Source organism: Drosophila hydei, unplaced genomic scaffold, assembly GCF_003285905.1.
Source record: "Drosophila hydei strain 15085-1641.00,03,60 unplaced genomic scaffold, DhydRS2 tig00008116-arrow-pilon, whole genome shotgun sequence".
Taxonomy (NCBI): Eukaryota; Metazoa; Arthropoda; class Insecta; order Diptera; family Drosophilidae; genus Drosophila; species Drosophila hydei.
In genome coordinates, this window is record NW_022045829.1 from 1415332 (window position 1) to 1433319 (window position 17988).

The 17988-nt window shown below is 36.8% G+C and overlaps 1 protein-coding gene across 3 annotated transcripts in view; it reads left to right on the forward strand.

Moving 5' to 3' along the window:
• LOC111598989 (chaoptin) overlaps positions 1–1405 on the forward strand; it is a 57975-nt gene extending 56570 nt beyond the window's left edge. For 2 of the 3 annotated variants that reach the window (XM_023314492.2, XM_030224692.1), the window contains exon 6: positions 1172–1405. In XM_023314492.2, coding sequence (XP_023170260.2) covers positions 1172–1348 — 177 coding nt within the window. In that variant the 3' untranslated portion in view covers positions 1349–1405. Of the gene's footprint in view, positions 1–63; positions 91–1171 lie in introns of all 3 variants that reach the window. The other variant, XM_030224693.1, reaches the window with a different exon arrangement.
• Positions 1406–17988: the final 16583 nt, after the last annotated feature.

Sequence of the window (17988 nt, forward strand, 5' to 3'; positions counted from 1 at the left end):
CATAAACATAACCATCGTTTGCTTTCTTTTCTTTCACTTCTACTTCTCTAATCTTGCCAAAAGCTACCCCTATCGGTTGCCGATATGCGCGTAAGCTTTAATTTATTTTATTTCTGTATAAATTATTATAGCTTTTGGCTAGAGCTCTGCAACTTACTCTAGATACACAGTGGTTAAAGAAATCTCCCTAAAAGATACAAAAATATCTTAAAAGTACTCAAAGCGTTTGAAGTGAGATACGCAGGCAGCTGCCAGCCAGCAGTTACTTTTATATCGACACAGAAAGTTGGAGCTCTGCATCTCTACGCTGATGCACTTGTCAATCACAAACGTTTGTGCGTTTCAAAGATACTTTTTTGTATTGTGCAGCAACTTTTGCAGCAAACGAGTTAGTTTGCATTCACATGTGCTGTACTTAACAGATACTTTTGTATCTTACAGTTGCGTCAGCACGTCTCGGTATATCCTTTAATTTAAGAATACTTTTGTATTTCATGGATACTTTTTCTGCCTCTCAGATACATATGCTTATATACAGATACTTTTCCATCTAATAGATAATTTTGTATCGCTGAGATACTTTTGTATATTACAGATAAATTTTAATTTTGTATCTGACGAATATATTTGTATCTAAGAGATACTTTTTTATCTAACATATACTTCTGTATCTTAGAGATACTTTTCTATCTGACACACATGTTACTATATTTTGTTATTTTACAAATACATTTGTATCTAACAGATACTTTTATATGTGACACTTGTATCTCACAGATACTCCTTTGTACACAGATACTGCTGTATCTGCCAGATACTATTTTATCTAACCTATGAGATTCTATTTCTCAGATAAGATTTGGTAGCTTACAATTAGATTTGCATCGCACAGCTTCGTCTCTATTTAACAGATACTATTTGTAGATACATAGATACATTTATATCTAACGCATAATTTTAGATCACTGAGCGTAACTACAAAAGTCTCTGTGATCCATAATTATTAGTGTGAATGCAAATATTTGTATCTGACTGATTTGTATCTCATACTTAACCATCGTACCCATACAGTTCAACCTCTTGAACCATTTATTTATCTCATATATCAGTCAAATGTGGCTTCAAAACTCACTCAATGATTTCTTCAACTTGTTAACTTTTGCCAACACAGCGTGCGCGTGCCAATACCTGCCACGATCCCACGTCGGGTCACCATCTGCCCATACTGGAGATCTTTCCCGAGGACCTGCTGTGCCAGGCGAGCGCGCTGAGCAGCTCCGGGCAGCGCATCTTTCTGTTATCCTTTGCGGCAGCGTTAACGCTGCCACTGTTCACCATATCCCTTTGATGTTGGCTCTAGTCGCTGCTGGAACTGGCCGACTGAAGCGGCTGTTGGATAACACAATGCTACACATGTATGATATTGTATATAAACTAATATATATATATATATATATATCTTCTATATATATATATATAAATTTACTAAATGTAGCCCAAAATTTTTGGCAGCACTTGGAATTAGCTAATGAACCCTAACAATAACGAAAACAGCAAATCGGTTTATGTCCACTCGTAATCTATAAGTTTTATATAAAATAATTATGATAATATATATATATATATATATAAATATATACTAAAGTATATGAATTAGGCAAGCGCCAAGCGATTGGGAGTTTTTATGAATAAATTTACACATAAATGAAATATTTAATTATAATAATTGTAACTAATATTGTTTTCGTTTCTTTCACTCTAATTAGCGCTGTAACTTTCGCAATTTGTTTACACATATGGCGCATATATTTTGTTTATCAAAGACTAACTTTCTTTTACGACTATTATCATTTGTTTAACTGTCATTAAAAGACCATTAGGTAATTTAAGTGCTCCTCGACAGCCCAACACGCCTAGCGCTGAGTCTTTGGCCAACTTAATGGTAATTAATACAATCGATTACATAAAATCAGACACACACACACACACATATATATATGATGATTCCTATTAAGTGACAAGGACACAGACATCATATTTATTTATAAACACACACATTAAACTAGAACGTAGTTAATAAAGAAATAAAAGAAAAAAACACTCTTGCATCTATATAGATCTAATAGAAAATTAAGTTGTTAATAATAGTTTATATATATATATATGCAAATATTTTTAAAAGCTGAACAAAAAACAACCGATTCTAGACACAGGTATGGAATACAATTTAGCAGCAAGGCCAATAAGTACATTATAAATACATGAATAATGAATATAAATAAATATTTAAAGATACGAATACGAAAATTAAATAACAATTGGCTAGCAATTACAATGGTTTTTTCAAAAAAAAAAAATAATAATAATAATGAACGTAGAAACGACACAATGCACAGTTATCAATAGAGAGAGACAGTGAGAGCTCTACGAACTTTGGCAGCAGTCAATTTTTAACACATATATAAGTACATATCAGTTTTGGCAAAAGTTATATGAAAAAAAAAAAACGAGAGGAAAGAAAACAAAGAGTCATAATGAAATGCGTAAACATTTACACACACATGAATACCAATTAAACGAAATAAATTATTAATAACAATAAAAAAAAAAACTTATTTTATTTGTTTGTTTTTCACATTTTTTGTTTTCGTTTCGGTTTGGTTTTTGCTTTTGTTACAACAATGACAATCGTGATACTAATTGTAGTTGTTTACACGACGATGATGCAAAGTGCACAAGTATAATAATAATAATAATATTAAATAAATATATGAAAAGAAAAAAGACACTAACACGAAAATAAACTATTCATGGCGAACGAATGAATAAATCAATTATGAGCAGAGCAAAATGAAATTCCAACTTTGCGGAGCAACAGGAATGTGTTCGCTTCTTCTACTCGTTTTTATTTTGATTTTTGCGTGAGCGGAAACAATTTTTATATTATAAAAAAATATTATATATTGTAAATACACACACACACAAGATATACACAGAGCGAGTCAGCAGCAAATGCATTGTGTTCTCCTTTTACATTTCATTCATATTATGAACAACAGCAGAAGCAAAATTAAAGTAGTGAAAAACAACAAGAAGAGAAAACAACAAAACTCATATCAATACAAAAATGAAATTGAATAAAAAAGCAAACGAAAATAAATATGAAAATGCTAGAAATATTAACACTGTGTGTTTTTTGCCTAACGGAAAATGTGTGCCACAAAAGGTATTTTAATTAAAATGGATTTCATTTAGCAGCCCCAAGTACCAAACACTTTCGCCTCGCTGAGCGTTTACGTGTTTTAAATAACAAACACAATGCGCTAAACGAGGCGAATGGTTAAACCACACACACACACGCAGTGAGACGCCCCCAACTGATTAAAGACTGCGATTGCCACTGCCACTGCCGCTGCCGCTGCCGCTGCGACTGCGGCAAGCCTCAAACATTAGCTGGCTTGGGTTCAGGCGGCGACCCTTTTATATACCCTTGCATATACGGCTTAGTGTTTTGGCCAATGTAACTTGATAATAACGCGCGCAGAGCCAAACAGCCAAATAAACTGGCTAAAATTATGTGAGAGACTCGACAAGCGCGCGCACGTCACAGCACAGGTAGAGCTAACCCAGCTAGCCAAAAAAGGTGAACAACAACAACAGCAAGTGAAGCCTGTCAGACCCTTGGCAGGCCAGGGCCATAATTGGATTATCGGCACGCTGAAGAGCTCTAACGAGTGCTCTGCTTGTGCACCAGATGCACTTCGCTCTAGATAGCCGTTCTGAAATAAAAGTAAAAGTGCGAGTTGCCCGAAAGAGCCTTGGGAACGGGTCTACTCTGCGTATACATAATCGTGTGCTAGTCAAGTGTGGATTAACATTTCCAAGCATACTTCTCGGCGCTCGACTCTTTCCACGGCCTCTCAGCATTTCGTATCTATGTCAGTTTCCAAAGTGGATTCCACTAATTATACAATTTGTATAATATTTCAAATATTTCAATTTGCATACGAAACATATTTTTTGGCTTTCAAAATGAATATTTAATAGCCAGTGAAATTATCATAATATTTCTATTTTTTTGTTATCAAAATAATTCATAGTTTCATGTTTTTCTGCCAAGACTCAAACCAATTTTGGCATTCGATTATTTATAATAAATGCAATATTTTTTATCATTCAGCGATTGGATTATATTTATATATATATATATATATAAATTTATAAATATATATATATTTTTTTTAAATATATTAATATTAACTAAAGTTTCTACTCGATGTAACACATTTAAACTGATTTATATTTGGAATTTTATGCATTTCTTTGAATTATATTTCTTTATAATGAATAAGCGTAGCTCGAGCACTACACAAGTTTCATATTTTTGTGAAGTTACTGTGAAAGTTTCTGTTGATAACTTGCATGCCACAAAATCTGGAGATTTCAAAGTAACTGAAAAGCTTTCTGTGACATACACAGAGATTGGTTCGGATATTGAGTAGCTCTCCCCTTTCCCCTCAAGCTTACAGAAATGCATTTCCAATAGTAAAGACTTTTCGCTAGGCAAATAGACATATTTGAGTGCCTTTACCCAGCTCTTTGAGGTGAAGAATATACAAGTAGAAGTTATTTAACTTTGGTTTTATGTGCGTGTATTTGAGGTGTATTTATGTGTCTATATTATAAGTATTAAATGTATGTAAAAAAGAGACGAATAGCAGCTAAACGCAAGGTTCGGGTATCTCCTAGTCAGGCACTCCCAACTAGAACATTCTCAAATGTTAGCTATGGAACATATTGAAACTTAATACATATATTTCCTTGCTAAAAATATTACAAGAATAAATACCTTCTCCTTCATGTTGATGCCAAATATATATACTTCACGCCTGTCTACATCTTCACATCAAAATTGATGTTAATTTAGAGTTCTGTGAGTTGCTCACATAATTATTATTTATACATATATATTTCCATTCACATTTTTATACCAAACTCTGCTCTTCTTTGGAATCTAATCGAACCTAACCTGATATAAACCTCAGATTCCATTATGAAACTGACTTAGTTCCTTAATAAAATCTCAAGCAAAACTTTAGTTTGCCAGCTTAAAGCTTAAAGTGTGAAGATGCTGCTGATTTCTGGCAGTGTATGCCCTCTTTCTTTCTTGTTTTTAGTCCTGCGGCTGGCTAACTGAAACCTTTCAGCGCTTTTAGGGCTTTCTTAGTGCCTGCGGCAATGGAAATGCCACTTGCTGCTGTTGCAAGTTGTTGTTGCAGCTGTTCGCTGGCCAAGTGGTGCATGTTGCGTATGTGCTGCATGTTGCGTGTGTGTGTGCGCGCCTTCGCCGCGCCGGAGATTGCATGTCGATGCGACTTAATTGCATTTCAGACAGCGCTGCCAAACGAGCCGCTGCTTGTTGGCCGTGTTGAGCGGAAGGAAACGACGCTAAGTACAAGTTTTCGGTAAGCGACTGCCGCTGCCATGCATTGTTTTAGCCCAGCGAAATCGAAAGCGAAAACAACGGAATGCCTGCCTTACTCCAGCTGTGGTGGTGGTGGCAAACTGTTTGCAGTTTAATAGCCCCGAAGGTGCTGCAATGCATCCGAGCTGCAGTCGAAGCAGCACTAACCGAAAAATTAAACGTTAAGTTTACGTTCCCGTACCTTGGCATAGACACGACGCACACCTGACACGCGGGTGGCCCTAGAGCCACCCTCTCCGAAGCCGAAATCCAAATCCAAATCCAAATCCAAAATACCCCCAAATTTGCGCAGCGCTCTCGCTCCACTCGTCTACCATTACTAATGCAGATGCACAACTATCAGCAGTGCCAACAGCAGCAGCAGCAACAACAACGACAACAACGAAAAGGTCTGCAGCTAGGTATGTGGCTGTAATGGCAAAAACCGCCGACAAATCTGCTGCATTGCCACTGCCCAGAAGGGGACTTTGGGGCAACAGCTAGAGGAGAGCTGCGAGCGAGGGGAGAGGCGGGGCCGGAGAGTACGGACGAGTGCCCATTGAGCCGGCGGGCCAAACTAACAGAGTGCTTATTTTAACGAAGTTACAACAACTTTGGCAATACAAACAGTAATGCCAGGCAGATTCACACTCGGTACAACAGACACACACACGCACACACACACACACTTCAGCACACACACCAATCTACCATATACAAATTGTAAAATCGCAGCGCTTCCAAAAGTATGCAACAACTAAAGAGAACTCAGTGCTAACAACGCATCACAAATGCTCTTCAAATAGAGACTAAGAAATTGTTAGCAAAGCAAAATAATGATAAATAGATAATACATAAATAATAATAAATAATTGACAAATTAATCATGCATAAATAAAAAATATATAAATAAATAATAATACAGATAAATGATGGAGTAACTTACAACTTCATCTATTGAATTTCTTATTCAAATTAAAATAACGATAATAGTTAATATATAAAAAATATGTATTTCTTTTTCAAATTGAATTTATAGCCATTTAAAAAGGCTTCGACTGTCAGACACTGTATAAGTTTTTTCAATGAGCTCAATGAATTAAGCTTATAAAAATCTGTTTGATTATATGACTATTATTTTTAGCTAGAGCCAGCTCTAGTATTGAATTGCTTAATATATTACATTTTTTTTTTTAATAATTTGTATCTATTATAATTAAAAATGGGTTTACTAAGACTGAAAATTCATTTCAATTAGAACTTTGCTTTAATTTAACCTCAATCTGAGCCCCACAAATACCATTTAATTATATGACAATTTTCTTTAAAAAGACAACGCATCGTTTTTAAACTGATCAAGCTATTAGTTCATCTATGCATAAGGTAAGCGTTGAAAGCTACCTGAGAGCTAGCACAAGATCAGGGTCAACTGCAGCTCGTTGCAGATCGAGCGAGCCTGTGAGTAGCATTGGCATTTGAAAGGCTCTGCGTTGACATGGCTAATAAATGGGTCAATAACAGCCTCAGCGTAGGCTAAGCTTAAGATTAAGAAAGATTGTTAAGCTGCATCGTGAGTGTACAAAGATATAAATAAAATATAAAATATAATATAAAAATAATATAAATTAATTAATGAATTTCTATATATCCAGCTAGAACTATTTGTTCAGTTTCTGAAGTAGATTGCTACAAAAGCAAACAAATTTTATTATTTTATCAATTAATTAATTTAACAAAGATCTCTGCCAGCTAGCCAATAGAGAGTGTTAATTTCTAATCTATTATATTTATTCTAAAATTCTAAAATACGCCAAACACAAACCTCATAGACAGGCGCGCTAACTTCACTCTAACGTAATCATATAGCCAAGATCGTAGAGTATTTGAAGCTGCTGCTCAGTTGGCGCAACGTCTGCGCCAGCTATTGCCTGCAGTTGGCCAGAGCAGCGAGCAGCGAGCAGCCAGCAGGTGGGGCAGTTGCTGTGCTGTGTTCGGGGTCTGTGCGCCACTAGAAACTTTACGACATGCAAAAATTGTGAGCAGAGAGCGGATATAATTGTCGGTCTTCTCGTAACTTTGCCGTGGGGAGTAGATTAGTTGATTTGTACGTACACACACACAGCAGCACACACACACACACACATAGTACACATAGTAGTCGAATGGTTTTTCGTATATAACAAACCAACGTCGAGTAAAACGAATCCTTTTAACCAAATGATATGCGCCGAACAATTGTTCGCTGCTGCAGTTTGCCCGTGTGTGTTTGTGTGTATTTGTGTGTGTGTTTGGCCAAATGTGTAATGTGGGGCAGTAAGCAATAGTTTGTTGTTGCTGCCACTGTACTGGGCATTTGCTAACTTTCTACCACATCGCAATTTAATTTTATAGTCGAAAACACACAGCGGCCGCCTCTGTGGCTCAGCGGTTGCTGCCGCAGCTGCTGCCTCTGCTGCCACTGCTGCTGGTATTGGTCTTCTGCATCAGCGCTGTGGCACAGTTCATAAAAAAAGTTTGTGGAGCTTAGCCCCGCGCCCCTGGCTACCTTACTCAACCGTCTGCAGCCACTGATTTATGGACAATTCTTGGCTGAGCAAATCAAAAACTAAATCATAAACGATTAGCTCACTGGTCGACTTCACTGATTAAAACAAATAGACAAGCCACTCCGTAGTCCGACTCGTTAAATCACCCGGCCAACACCCAACCCGCCCACCACTCTGCTGCTTCTGCTACTCCCGCTCCGCCCCCAACATCAACTGTGCCATCGACTCGCTTCCCTAGGGCCTCAGCTCAAATCAGTTGCTAAGCGCATACATGACTGAGCAATGCAGATGAAGAGCTGCCAGAGCAGGTGTATGTGTGTGTGTGTGTGTCTGTTGGAGTGTATGTGAGTGTGTGTAATTCGATTTTTTAAGCTCGAGCGTAAAGCGTAGCAATTAATTGAACAGAATGCATAGAGCGCATACTATTAAATGATTAGATCACGAAAAGTCAATTGGAAATGCACAAATGCAGTCAGGTGCAGGCGCCCGACCAGTGTTGTACAACACACATATATTTAAGTGCTGCTCTTGAGGCTATCGTTGCTAGTCATCGACAGTATGAAAGGACTTTTTTGTTATATAAAAATTTAATAAACTTTAACTCTATTCTTTCCTAATTTTTCTTTTAATCAATTGATCAAATAAACATTACATTGCTATAGAGGCTAAGGTAAATGCTTAATAAATCGATAGATAAGCTAGTATATATGTCAGTGGAATATGGACGCAGTTATGCCGATGACAGAGCACAAAGAAAGGTTTCGCCTTCAGGCTTAGTGCGGGATAATGTCCTGTTCCATGATGAGGGACAGTGCAAGAAAGAGGAAGTTTTTCAGTCGAGGCACGAGTCAAAGCGACGGCTGTAGCTGCCCAAAGCAATTTCGACTAAAATCAATTACAACCGAATCAATGAACATACTGAAACATGTACCAGAATATCTCTTATCATATCTCTATATTATCTAAAGAATAATTTATAGATTAATGTAGTTGCTCTTATATCTGTTACATATCCATAATAAATATATAGACATAAATAGCGATAGACAGTCTTATATATTACAACATATCTGTGCCATATCTGAATATACTTTAAGTTTATATCTGAATAAATTTGATTGATGTTGACTGCTGTTTCAATATATTTTTTTTAATTTTATTATAATTTTTCCTTTAAATTTCATTCCAATTTCATATGATATGCCACATTAGTTAGACATTTCATCAAAGAGTGTTTGCTTGCCCTCTCAGAGTTCCAAGTTCGAGTTACTTCTGGAACAAATAAGCATAATTTAGAGTAGTATAGCTACCACTTCAGCTTGAACCTGTAACTAAAGCTAAGCCCCACTTTCATGTGTTTGCTGATGCTCGGTCTGCTGCTGGCGCTGGCTTTGATTGGTGCACATCGTTAGTGGCTTCGTGAGTTGCCATAGCCACTGATATATGACATTCTGGCTGCTTGAATTTGCGAACTAATCAAGTGCAGTGCCCAGATATGGTCATGCCTTTAGACTAGAAGTAAGCATGCTGAATCGCTTATAGTCAGCGAACCAGCGACCCACCGACCCACCGACCCACCGACCCACTCAACCACCCACATTGCTGCACGCTCTCTATGCGATTTCAATTTTGGGCGGCTTTTGCAGGTAAGAGCAGCAAACAGCAATAAACCGAACTTGAATACGAATGCGAAAGTAAGTCCCGTGCTTTGTATCAATACGGATGCCCCCGCTCCACTCAAGCCGTCTGCCTGCCTGTGTCTGCGTTTGTGCCGGGCCACGCCCACCAAATGACCAACCAGCTTGCTGCTCATTGAAATGGAATCTAATCGGCTTTTGATTTTACAAGTCCTTTTCACAAAGTTTGTCAGTGGCTGCCGCTTTGCTCGATGTGTGTATTACTTACTGCATATATGTATATACACATACATATACAGGTACATATACCTAAGCATATACATCTATATATGTGTGTGGTCGAGTGGTGCAGCTGGTGGGGTTTCGCCGGAAAGTCTAGCACAGCTCGTTGCCATTTTGCACTCGGCATAAGTATGCAATATCCGTTTCCGTTCGTTACGTTTGTTACAGGCTCGAACTTGACTCCCGACTGTGGTGCGGTGGTGCGGTGGTGCAGTGGTGCAGCTATGAAAGCTGAAGTACCTCAATGCTCATGCACTTCTCACTGCAGCAGGTGGCAACGAGAACAGCGCTTATTGTAATAAGCACGAGTCAAAGTGCAATTTCTTTACAAACTTCCAGCAGTACACGTCAGGAACGTGGACGGATTACGAGGGCTGCAACAACAGTTCGTTAAAGTCTATATTTACTATATATTAATTAACTTTAAAATATTGTGCGTTATTTGTTTGGTATACAAATTTGAAGTCGCTTAAAATTTCGAAAGAAACTCTTCTTAAAATAAAATGTAAAAATAATTTAAGTTTTTTTTTTAATAAATGTAAGTTATTTCTTTTTAAATAGGGTTTTCAGCTTATGTTATCTAAAACAATTTGTTTCTATAAATAATATTTTAAGCATTTTCAATGGAGTACATTTTTCAGATATTCAACAAAAGTAAACAAGATATAATAAAAAGCTTTGAATTTGTCGAAATCAAGCGAAAAATAAAATAGCACCACTCTCCCAAGCAATTTTCCATCATCGAAATTATATTGAAAGGTTTAACAAACTTTTAAAAATATTTCTGCAAGCAGAGATATATAAACAAGTTCTTAAATTAAGTCACTTCTCAATTTTATTATTAGATTTATTTTTATAAAAGAATATTTAAGCAAAGCATTTTTGAGCTATATCAAAATGTGTTTTGGTGGTGCTATTATTTGTTTCGCCACTTTAAATAAGATTTATATTTGCTATATAACATGATTGGTATGCATTCTTCAGTTGAAGAGTTGTGAAAGCAACTGAACATTGAGGATTCCTAGTTGAGAGTCTGAGCTAGTGGAAAGGAAAAGCAAGGAACTTTATCCACATTTGTCATGAACTAAAAATTATATTAAATTTCTATATGTTCTTTTCATACTGTTCAAGTCGATTCGAGCTCTTATTGAACATATCTATAGTCTAAGCACTTTCTTATATTTCTGCTCTTCAATCTGTACATCCAGCACTCTGAAATCAACCCTCGCATATTAGCAAGCCGTAGCTAGAGAAGAACTGCAAAGATTGTCGCAAACGCATCTTTGAGATGCGCTGACTGGGCTAAGCCTTTTGGCCTATGGCGCCAAATAATGTCCAGGAAGTGATAATATCAGCGAGAGCTCAGCATTCAGTGCTTCGGGTGAGCCGCCACCTGCTGTGCATTCAATTGGAAGGGCATTGAGATGAGACTCGGCTGGGACTTTAAGCAGTTTCGAGTGCTTGTCGTCGTCGTCGTGCTCTCTGTGTTCACTTTTATCTGAGCATCAGACATTTTATGATGGTTACAGGCACAGCAGCTGGCGAAGAGGAGGCGAGGGGCAGCTTCTTGTTGTTGTCGGCCTTTTTGGGACCTTGGACAACACACACACACACACACACACTCACAAACGTCAATTACAAAGCGGAAATTGTCGTCTGTCTGGCTTTTTGAATCTGTGTCCTGTCTGTAGTTTATTACGTTTGCTGATTGATTTGTCAGCAAGCAGCTCAGAGAGCTGCCCCAACTAACCAGCCGAGGCTGTGGCAGTAGCTGTGCAGCCGCAAGCATAGTTAACGCAATGTTATTTAATATTTAATTGGTTTGCCATAATTACGTAAAAACATTAAAATATCTTTTATTTATGAGCGCAGCAGGAGGCCCCTTCGAGCGCTGAGCGAGATAGCAGCTGAGTGGAGGCTGAGTCCTGTTTAGTTGAGTTTAGTTTCCACTTATTTCTGCCGACTTTCGGCGGCCATGGCCAACTGTTTCCCAGTAACACAGATCCTGCTCCAGCCCTTCGTCAACCCCTGTTGGCAACGAGTGCTCACCCTCTCCCCCACTCTGCCTCTCTCTCTGCTCTTCTGACTATCGCTTTATGCATTAAACATTAATTATTTAAAATGTCAGAGCAGCAACTAGGCTAGAAGCTGGTTGCGAATGAAAATGGGTATCAACATTTGTGGCTTGGCTTACTTTACAGTTCAAATGGCTACAAAGGCGTGTTTCGCAAATCGAAAACTACATGAAAACAACTTGAAAACATTTTGATGGGAAATATGAAATATGAAATATGAAATATAAAATATCACATATAAAATATGAAATCTGAAATATGAAATATGAAATATGAAATCTGAAATATAAAATATGAAATATGAAATATGAAATATAAAATATGAAATATGAAATATAAAATATCACATATAAAATATGAAATCTGAAATATGAAATATGAAATATGAAATATTAAATCTGAACTATAAAATATGAAATCTAAAATATGAAACATGAAATATGAAATATAAAATATGACATATAAAATATGAAATCTGAAATATGAAAAATGAAATATGAAATCTGAAATATAAAATATGAAATATGAAATATGAAATATGAAATATAAAATATGAAATATGAAATATGAAATATGAAATATGAAATATGAAATATGAAATATGAAATATGAAATATGAAATATGAAATATGAAATATTAAATCTGAACTATAAAATATGAAATCTAAAATATGAAACATGAAATATAAAATATGAAATATAAAATATGAAATATGAAATCTGAAATATAAAATATGAAATATGAAATATGGCTTTACGGTAAAAGGCCTTTTGCTCGCTCTTTCTCTCTCTCTCTATATATATATATATATATCTTTCTCTCTCGCTCTCTCTAATATATTCTCTCAATATATATATGTTTCTCTCTTTATTTCTTAGTATTACTCTGCTTTTCTTTTTCCTCTCTCAGTTTCTTTGTCTCTTTCGTTCCCTTTCTTTTTCACTTTTTCTCAATCATTGTCTTTTTATCTTTCTCTCTTCCTGACTCTATCTCTAACATTTTTTTATTTTCTCTTTCATATTTCTTTCCCTCGTCTTTCTTCTCTTGCTTCCTCTAACTCCCGCTTACTCTCGCTCTCTCTATTTTTCCTGCTGTTTATCTCTGTCTCTCTCTTTCTCTTTTTCTTTCTTTTTCGCTCTCTGCATATTTTTCTTTCTTCCTCAGTATCTCTGTCTCCTTGTCTCTTTCTTAATCTCTCTCATTCCTTCTATCTTTCACCCTTTTCCTCTTCCTTCCTCGCTCTTTTCCCCTCTCTCTTCCTCTCTCACATGTTTCCATTACAATTTCCTCTAATTACAAATGCAAACTTCCATTTGTCACGCAATTTCCTTAGACGTTTTCTCGGAACATCCCAGATGCGAGTTTTATGAGTAGTTCAAAGTTAACTTTGCGTAAAGCAGCTGGGGGATTGAGAGGTGGCCGCTGCCTTCAACTCAGCTAGCTAACTGTATAAATATGCACATACGACTAAGCTTTTGGCCAGCTGCTGCTGCTGCTGCTGCTGCTGCTACCCGTAACAATGACAAGCGTTATTTTTGGGCTTCTGGACACGCTGCTCTATGTATATATATTTATATATATATATATATATATATATATATATATATATATATATACAGATACAGGTGCAGTCTTTTAGCCCAACCGCTGCTCCTACTCCAACTTGTCGTCGTCGTCATCCTTCTCATCATAACCCAAACGAAACGAGGTTAATTAATGAATTGTTAATATCATTTGCGACCACACGTCGTCACATACACGTCGTGTTGTCCTTAGCAACCAACGATGCTGCAGTCGTTCTGCTGGCATCCACTCTGCCGCTCTGCCGCTCTGCCACTCTGCCTGCTTCATTTGCCCTGCTAAGCAAACAGTTGCAGCAACGATCTCTGCGCCTTGGCAGCTGCAACATAATATTATTATGTTCGTATGTGGGCGGCCAAGGGAGGCGGTGTCAAAGCGGCATGAGCTTGGTGGGTAGCTGCATTTCTCTGCTACTTTTTTTTGTTATGCTTTGGCTTTGCCAAGCGTCAGCTGCAATCCAATTTTTAGCTCGAACAATGTGTGTTTGTGCGAGTGTGTGTGTGTGCAGACATGTGCTGCTAAAATAATAAAGCAACACACACACACACACAACTGGGTGCAACTGAGTGTGTGTGCTGCTGCTCATTATTATTAAAATTTGTAGAATTTTTGGGTTGCAACTAAGCTGCATATAAATTCAGCTGCTTGCAGCTTTCAAAATTTTGCAACTGTTATGTTAAAGTATGCCAGCCAAGCTGCTGCTGCTGCTGGTGCTGCTACCGCATCCTGCTGCTAGCTGCATAATTTAAAGCGCAACCGCAACTTGACAATTTGCAAGCGTGTGGCAGCAGCTGCTGCAGCCAGCGCTAAGGAGCAACAGCGCAACAGAGCTGAGGAGCTGAGGAGCTGTAAACAATGAACCAAGCAACCAACCAAGCAGCAAGTAAGCAACCATCTACACAATTTAACCCACTCTTCGCCCATAGACATAACTCTGGTGCAAAACTCAAGCGATTTGCAGAGATTATCGCTGCCATCTTCGAGCTCAAACTTCATATATATAAATTTTAAGACAACATTGTCCTCCACTTGCTGATTAATGATGATAAATATTATGATGCTCCAGCGTTTGCTGAATAACTACAGTAAATAAATTCCATAAGCTATACAAAATACCCTTTACTTTAATATATGGAATTCACACTTTTGTTTAAAATAAATTTCGCCTGGGGAACCTGAACTACAAATGGGAAACAAATTTTTCGAAAATGTTTTTTGTTTTCTTTTTTCAATTGAAACATGAAAATGGCCTGCGGCGCGATTCAATTAAATTTTGAACACTTTTCGAAACAGCAAGAACTATTTTTATATTATTTATACATAAAATAAATGTATTTATTTAAATTGAAAACACAAAATCTAATTTCACTCACTGATTTAAGGCAAACTAAATGGAAAAATATTGAAATGATACAGTTATTGCTATGAAGGGTGTTTTGATAGGGGAAGTACAGAGTGAGACGTAGATTACGAGTGTGAAAAAAAGAGAGAGAGACAGAGAGAGACGGAGAAAAAGAGGGAGCACGAGAGAGAAAATGAGAGAGCGAGAAAGAGAGAGAGAGAGAGCATACAAGAGATAGAGAGACAGAGAGCGAGAGCGAGAGAGAGGGAGAAGGATAAAGAGATATAGAGGAAGATAAAGAGATGATAAGACTGAGAATGAGAGGGCGAAAGAAACAGAAAGGCCAAGAGAGAAAGAGATAAATAGAATCAATGAAAGATGAGAGATACAAATAAGATCAGAGAATGAGAGTGAGCGAGAGGGGAAGACGGAGAGATAAAGATAGAGCAAGAGAATGGTATGAGAAGTGACTGAGAATGAGAGGGAGAGAGAAAGTGAAAGAGACGGAAGATACAGACTAAAACAGAAAGACATAGAGAGTTGAAAAGAGATTGAGAAGACAGATAAAGATGTAGTTGGAAGGGGAGGTAGCAGTGAGAGTTTTATAAAAAAAAGTTCCATTGGACAGCACAGTAAAAACAGCTCTTGGATGCTATATAGGCTTTAATAGACACTCGAGAATATATCTTATATATATATATTCAATATATTCTCAATATTCTTAAAACTTATGCATACACTTTTATGGTAAGAATGTTTCAAGCCACCCTCGTTTACTTTCCTGTCATCTTAACTTAAATTTTGTTTAGTACACAACTCACTTAGTGTGAACAAAACAATTCACTCACTACCTAGTGAACCGAACTAGTTCAAGTCACCTACATGAACATTGATTGGAACTACGATTTCTAACTCCAACGTCCATAGTTCCCGTTTAATGATTGATGTGTGAGCACTCAAAGAACTTTTGTCTAAGCTCATTGGAGATATTTAAGTTGAATGATTATCTATTGCTATCAATCTATGCCTAACTGTATCTGCATCTATTTGTTTATCTTGTTTGTGGACGATGCGAAGAGTGCTAAAACAGGTTTCAAATGCCGTCTCTACTTTAACAAACAGATTTTGATATCTGTGATGATGCGAGCTTTGTGATGCATTCCGCTCTACGCACTCGGACAATTGAATTAGTTATTTGCCTGCCTCCATGAGAACCTGCCACGTGATGGGAAATATTCATTTGTGAATCACTGGCGAAGAAATTGAATTAAGTACGTGTTCGACTGGCTGGCTCTTTAAGCTTTCGACCTTTTTCAAATATAGTTGGCCTTAAAGCTAAGGCCCAAATCATAGCCAAAGCAGTTGCCGCAGTCGCCTGTGCCACGGCCTCAGCTACATGCACTATGGAGCCTTCTCGCGAGCCAAAGCTGAAAATCCATCAACCATAAAATTCGCAGTCAAGCGTACAAAGCGAGACGCTGCAGGCTGGCAGGCAGAGGCGACGCCACTCTCCACTCTCTCTGTCTCTGCCTCTCACCCAACTCTTCCTGCCTCTACCACTCCCCTTTTGCCACCCGCTGTCCACAGCGTCCGCAGAATGCGGCTGCTTTAAGGCCATTAATCTTCAATGAAAGGCGTTTAATTTATTTGGTTTTAATTTAAATTTTGGCGCTACGATTTATAGGCCAAACTTTGACGTGGCCATACGAGCCCGACCAATGCAATTGTTGTCATTGTTGTTGCTATTGTTGTTGTTGTTGTTGTTGTTGTTATTGTAGTTGCTTCTGTTGCTGGCTAATTATAATGTGGAACACGCAACGCCCAGTTAAAGATACACGCTGACTGTAAATAACTTATTAAGACTATAAATGAAAGCGCTCGACTAACTGTTGCCCTGCACATCGACTTTTTAGCTAATTAAACTTTATAAATAAATATAAATTAATGGGCAAACATGCTGGGTAGCTAGGGTCAGCTGCTCAGTTTGCTGAAATAGCTTGAAATTTATATTTAAAATATGTTTCGAAGACTGGAAATTCCAGTTGGATTTTAGCTCATAGAAGACGCAATCGATTAAGTAAGAGTAAGTGCAGCTCTTAAAAAACATTTATATATATATATAATATACACGTTTTTTTGTATAAATTATTTATTTATATATTTAATTTTTAGAATTGTACAACAAAATTCATTTCATTTATGCTTATTCAGTGAGTTGAGAACTTCACTTAGACTAACTCCTTTGGGAATTCAATACATATTTATTCAATATATAATATTATTAAAATATTAAAATAAATGTGTAAATTTGTTGAGGAAAAGTCTAAAAGTATATATTGAACACATGCACGAATATATATATATATTTATATATATATAAGCCATAATCAATTTTGTATATAAATTAAAAGAAAATCTTTCAAATATTTCGTAGATACTTTATTCTTGCTTAAAAGTTCGTCGATATCTAGATGAATATTAAAAGAGAATGAGCTGAAACTGTTCTTCAATATGTATGAAATACGATAAAAACTCTTAGATCTTGGCTTTAGATATCTGTGAGTCTATATAAATGAACAACAAAACTTCAAAATTTGTGTGCATATGAAGGAAAGTATCTTTAAGATATTTTGAGATATTTTAATGAAAGTATACAAAAGATATTTGTAAGCCTTTTTCAGTTGTATTATTAGGCAATAAGCACAACGCTCATCTATAGATGATTTTCTATATAAATATAATTATTTTATAAATTGAAAATCCAACTCAACTTTGAGCAGTGCCATATGCCGCCTGCTACCCTGTGCAAAAGCAATTTATATATACATATATACATACATATATATATAATGTATATATAGATAGCTCACTACAATCGAGCCGGAATGCTGCACAAAAGGAAATCCGCCAGTCACTTGGCCACATTAAGCATACGCCCTGTGAACATTGCCATTGTGTGAGTGTGTGTGTGTGTATAAGTATTTCTGTGTGTGTGTGTTTGTGTATTGGCTGTGGCTTATTGTTAGCTTACGTTAAATAGAAATATCAATTTCGCCTGGC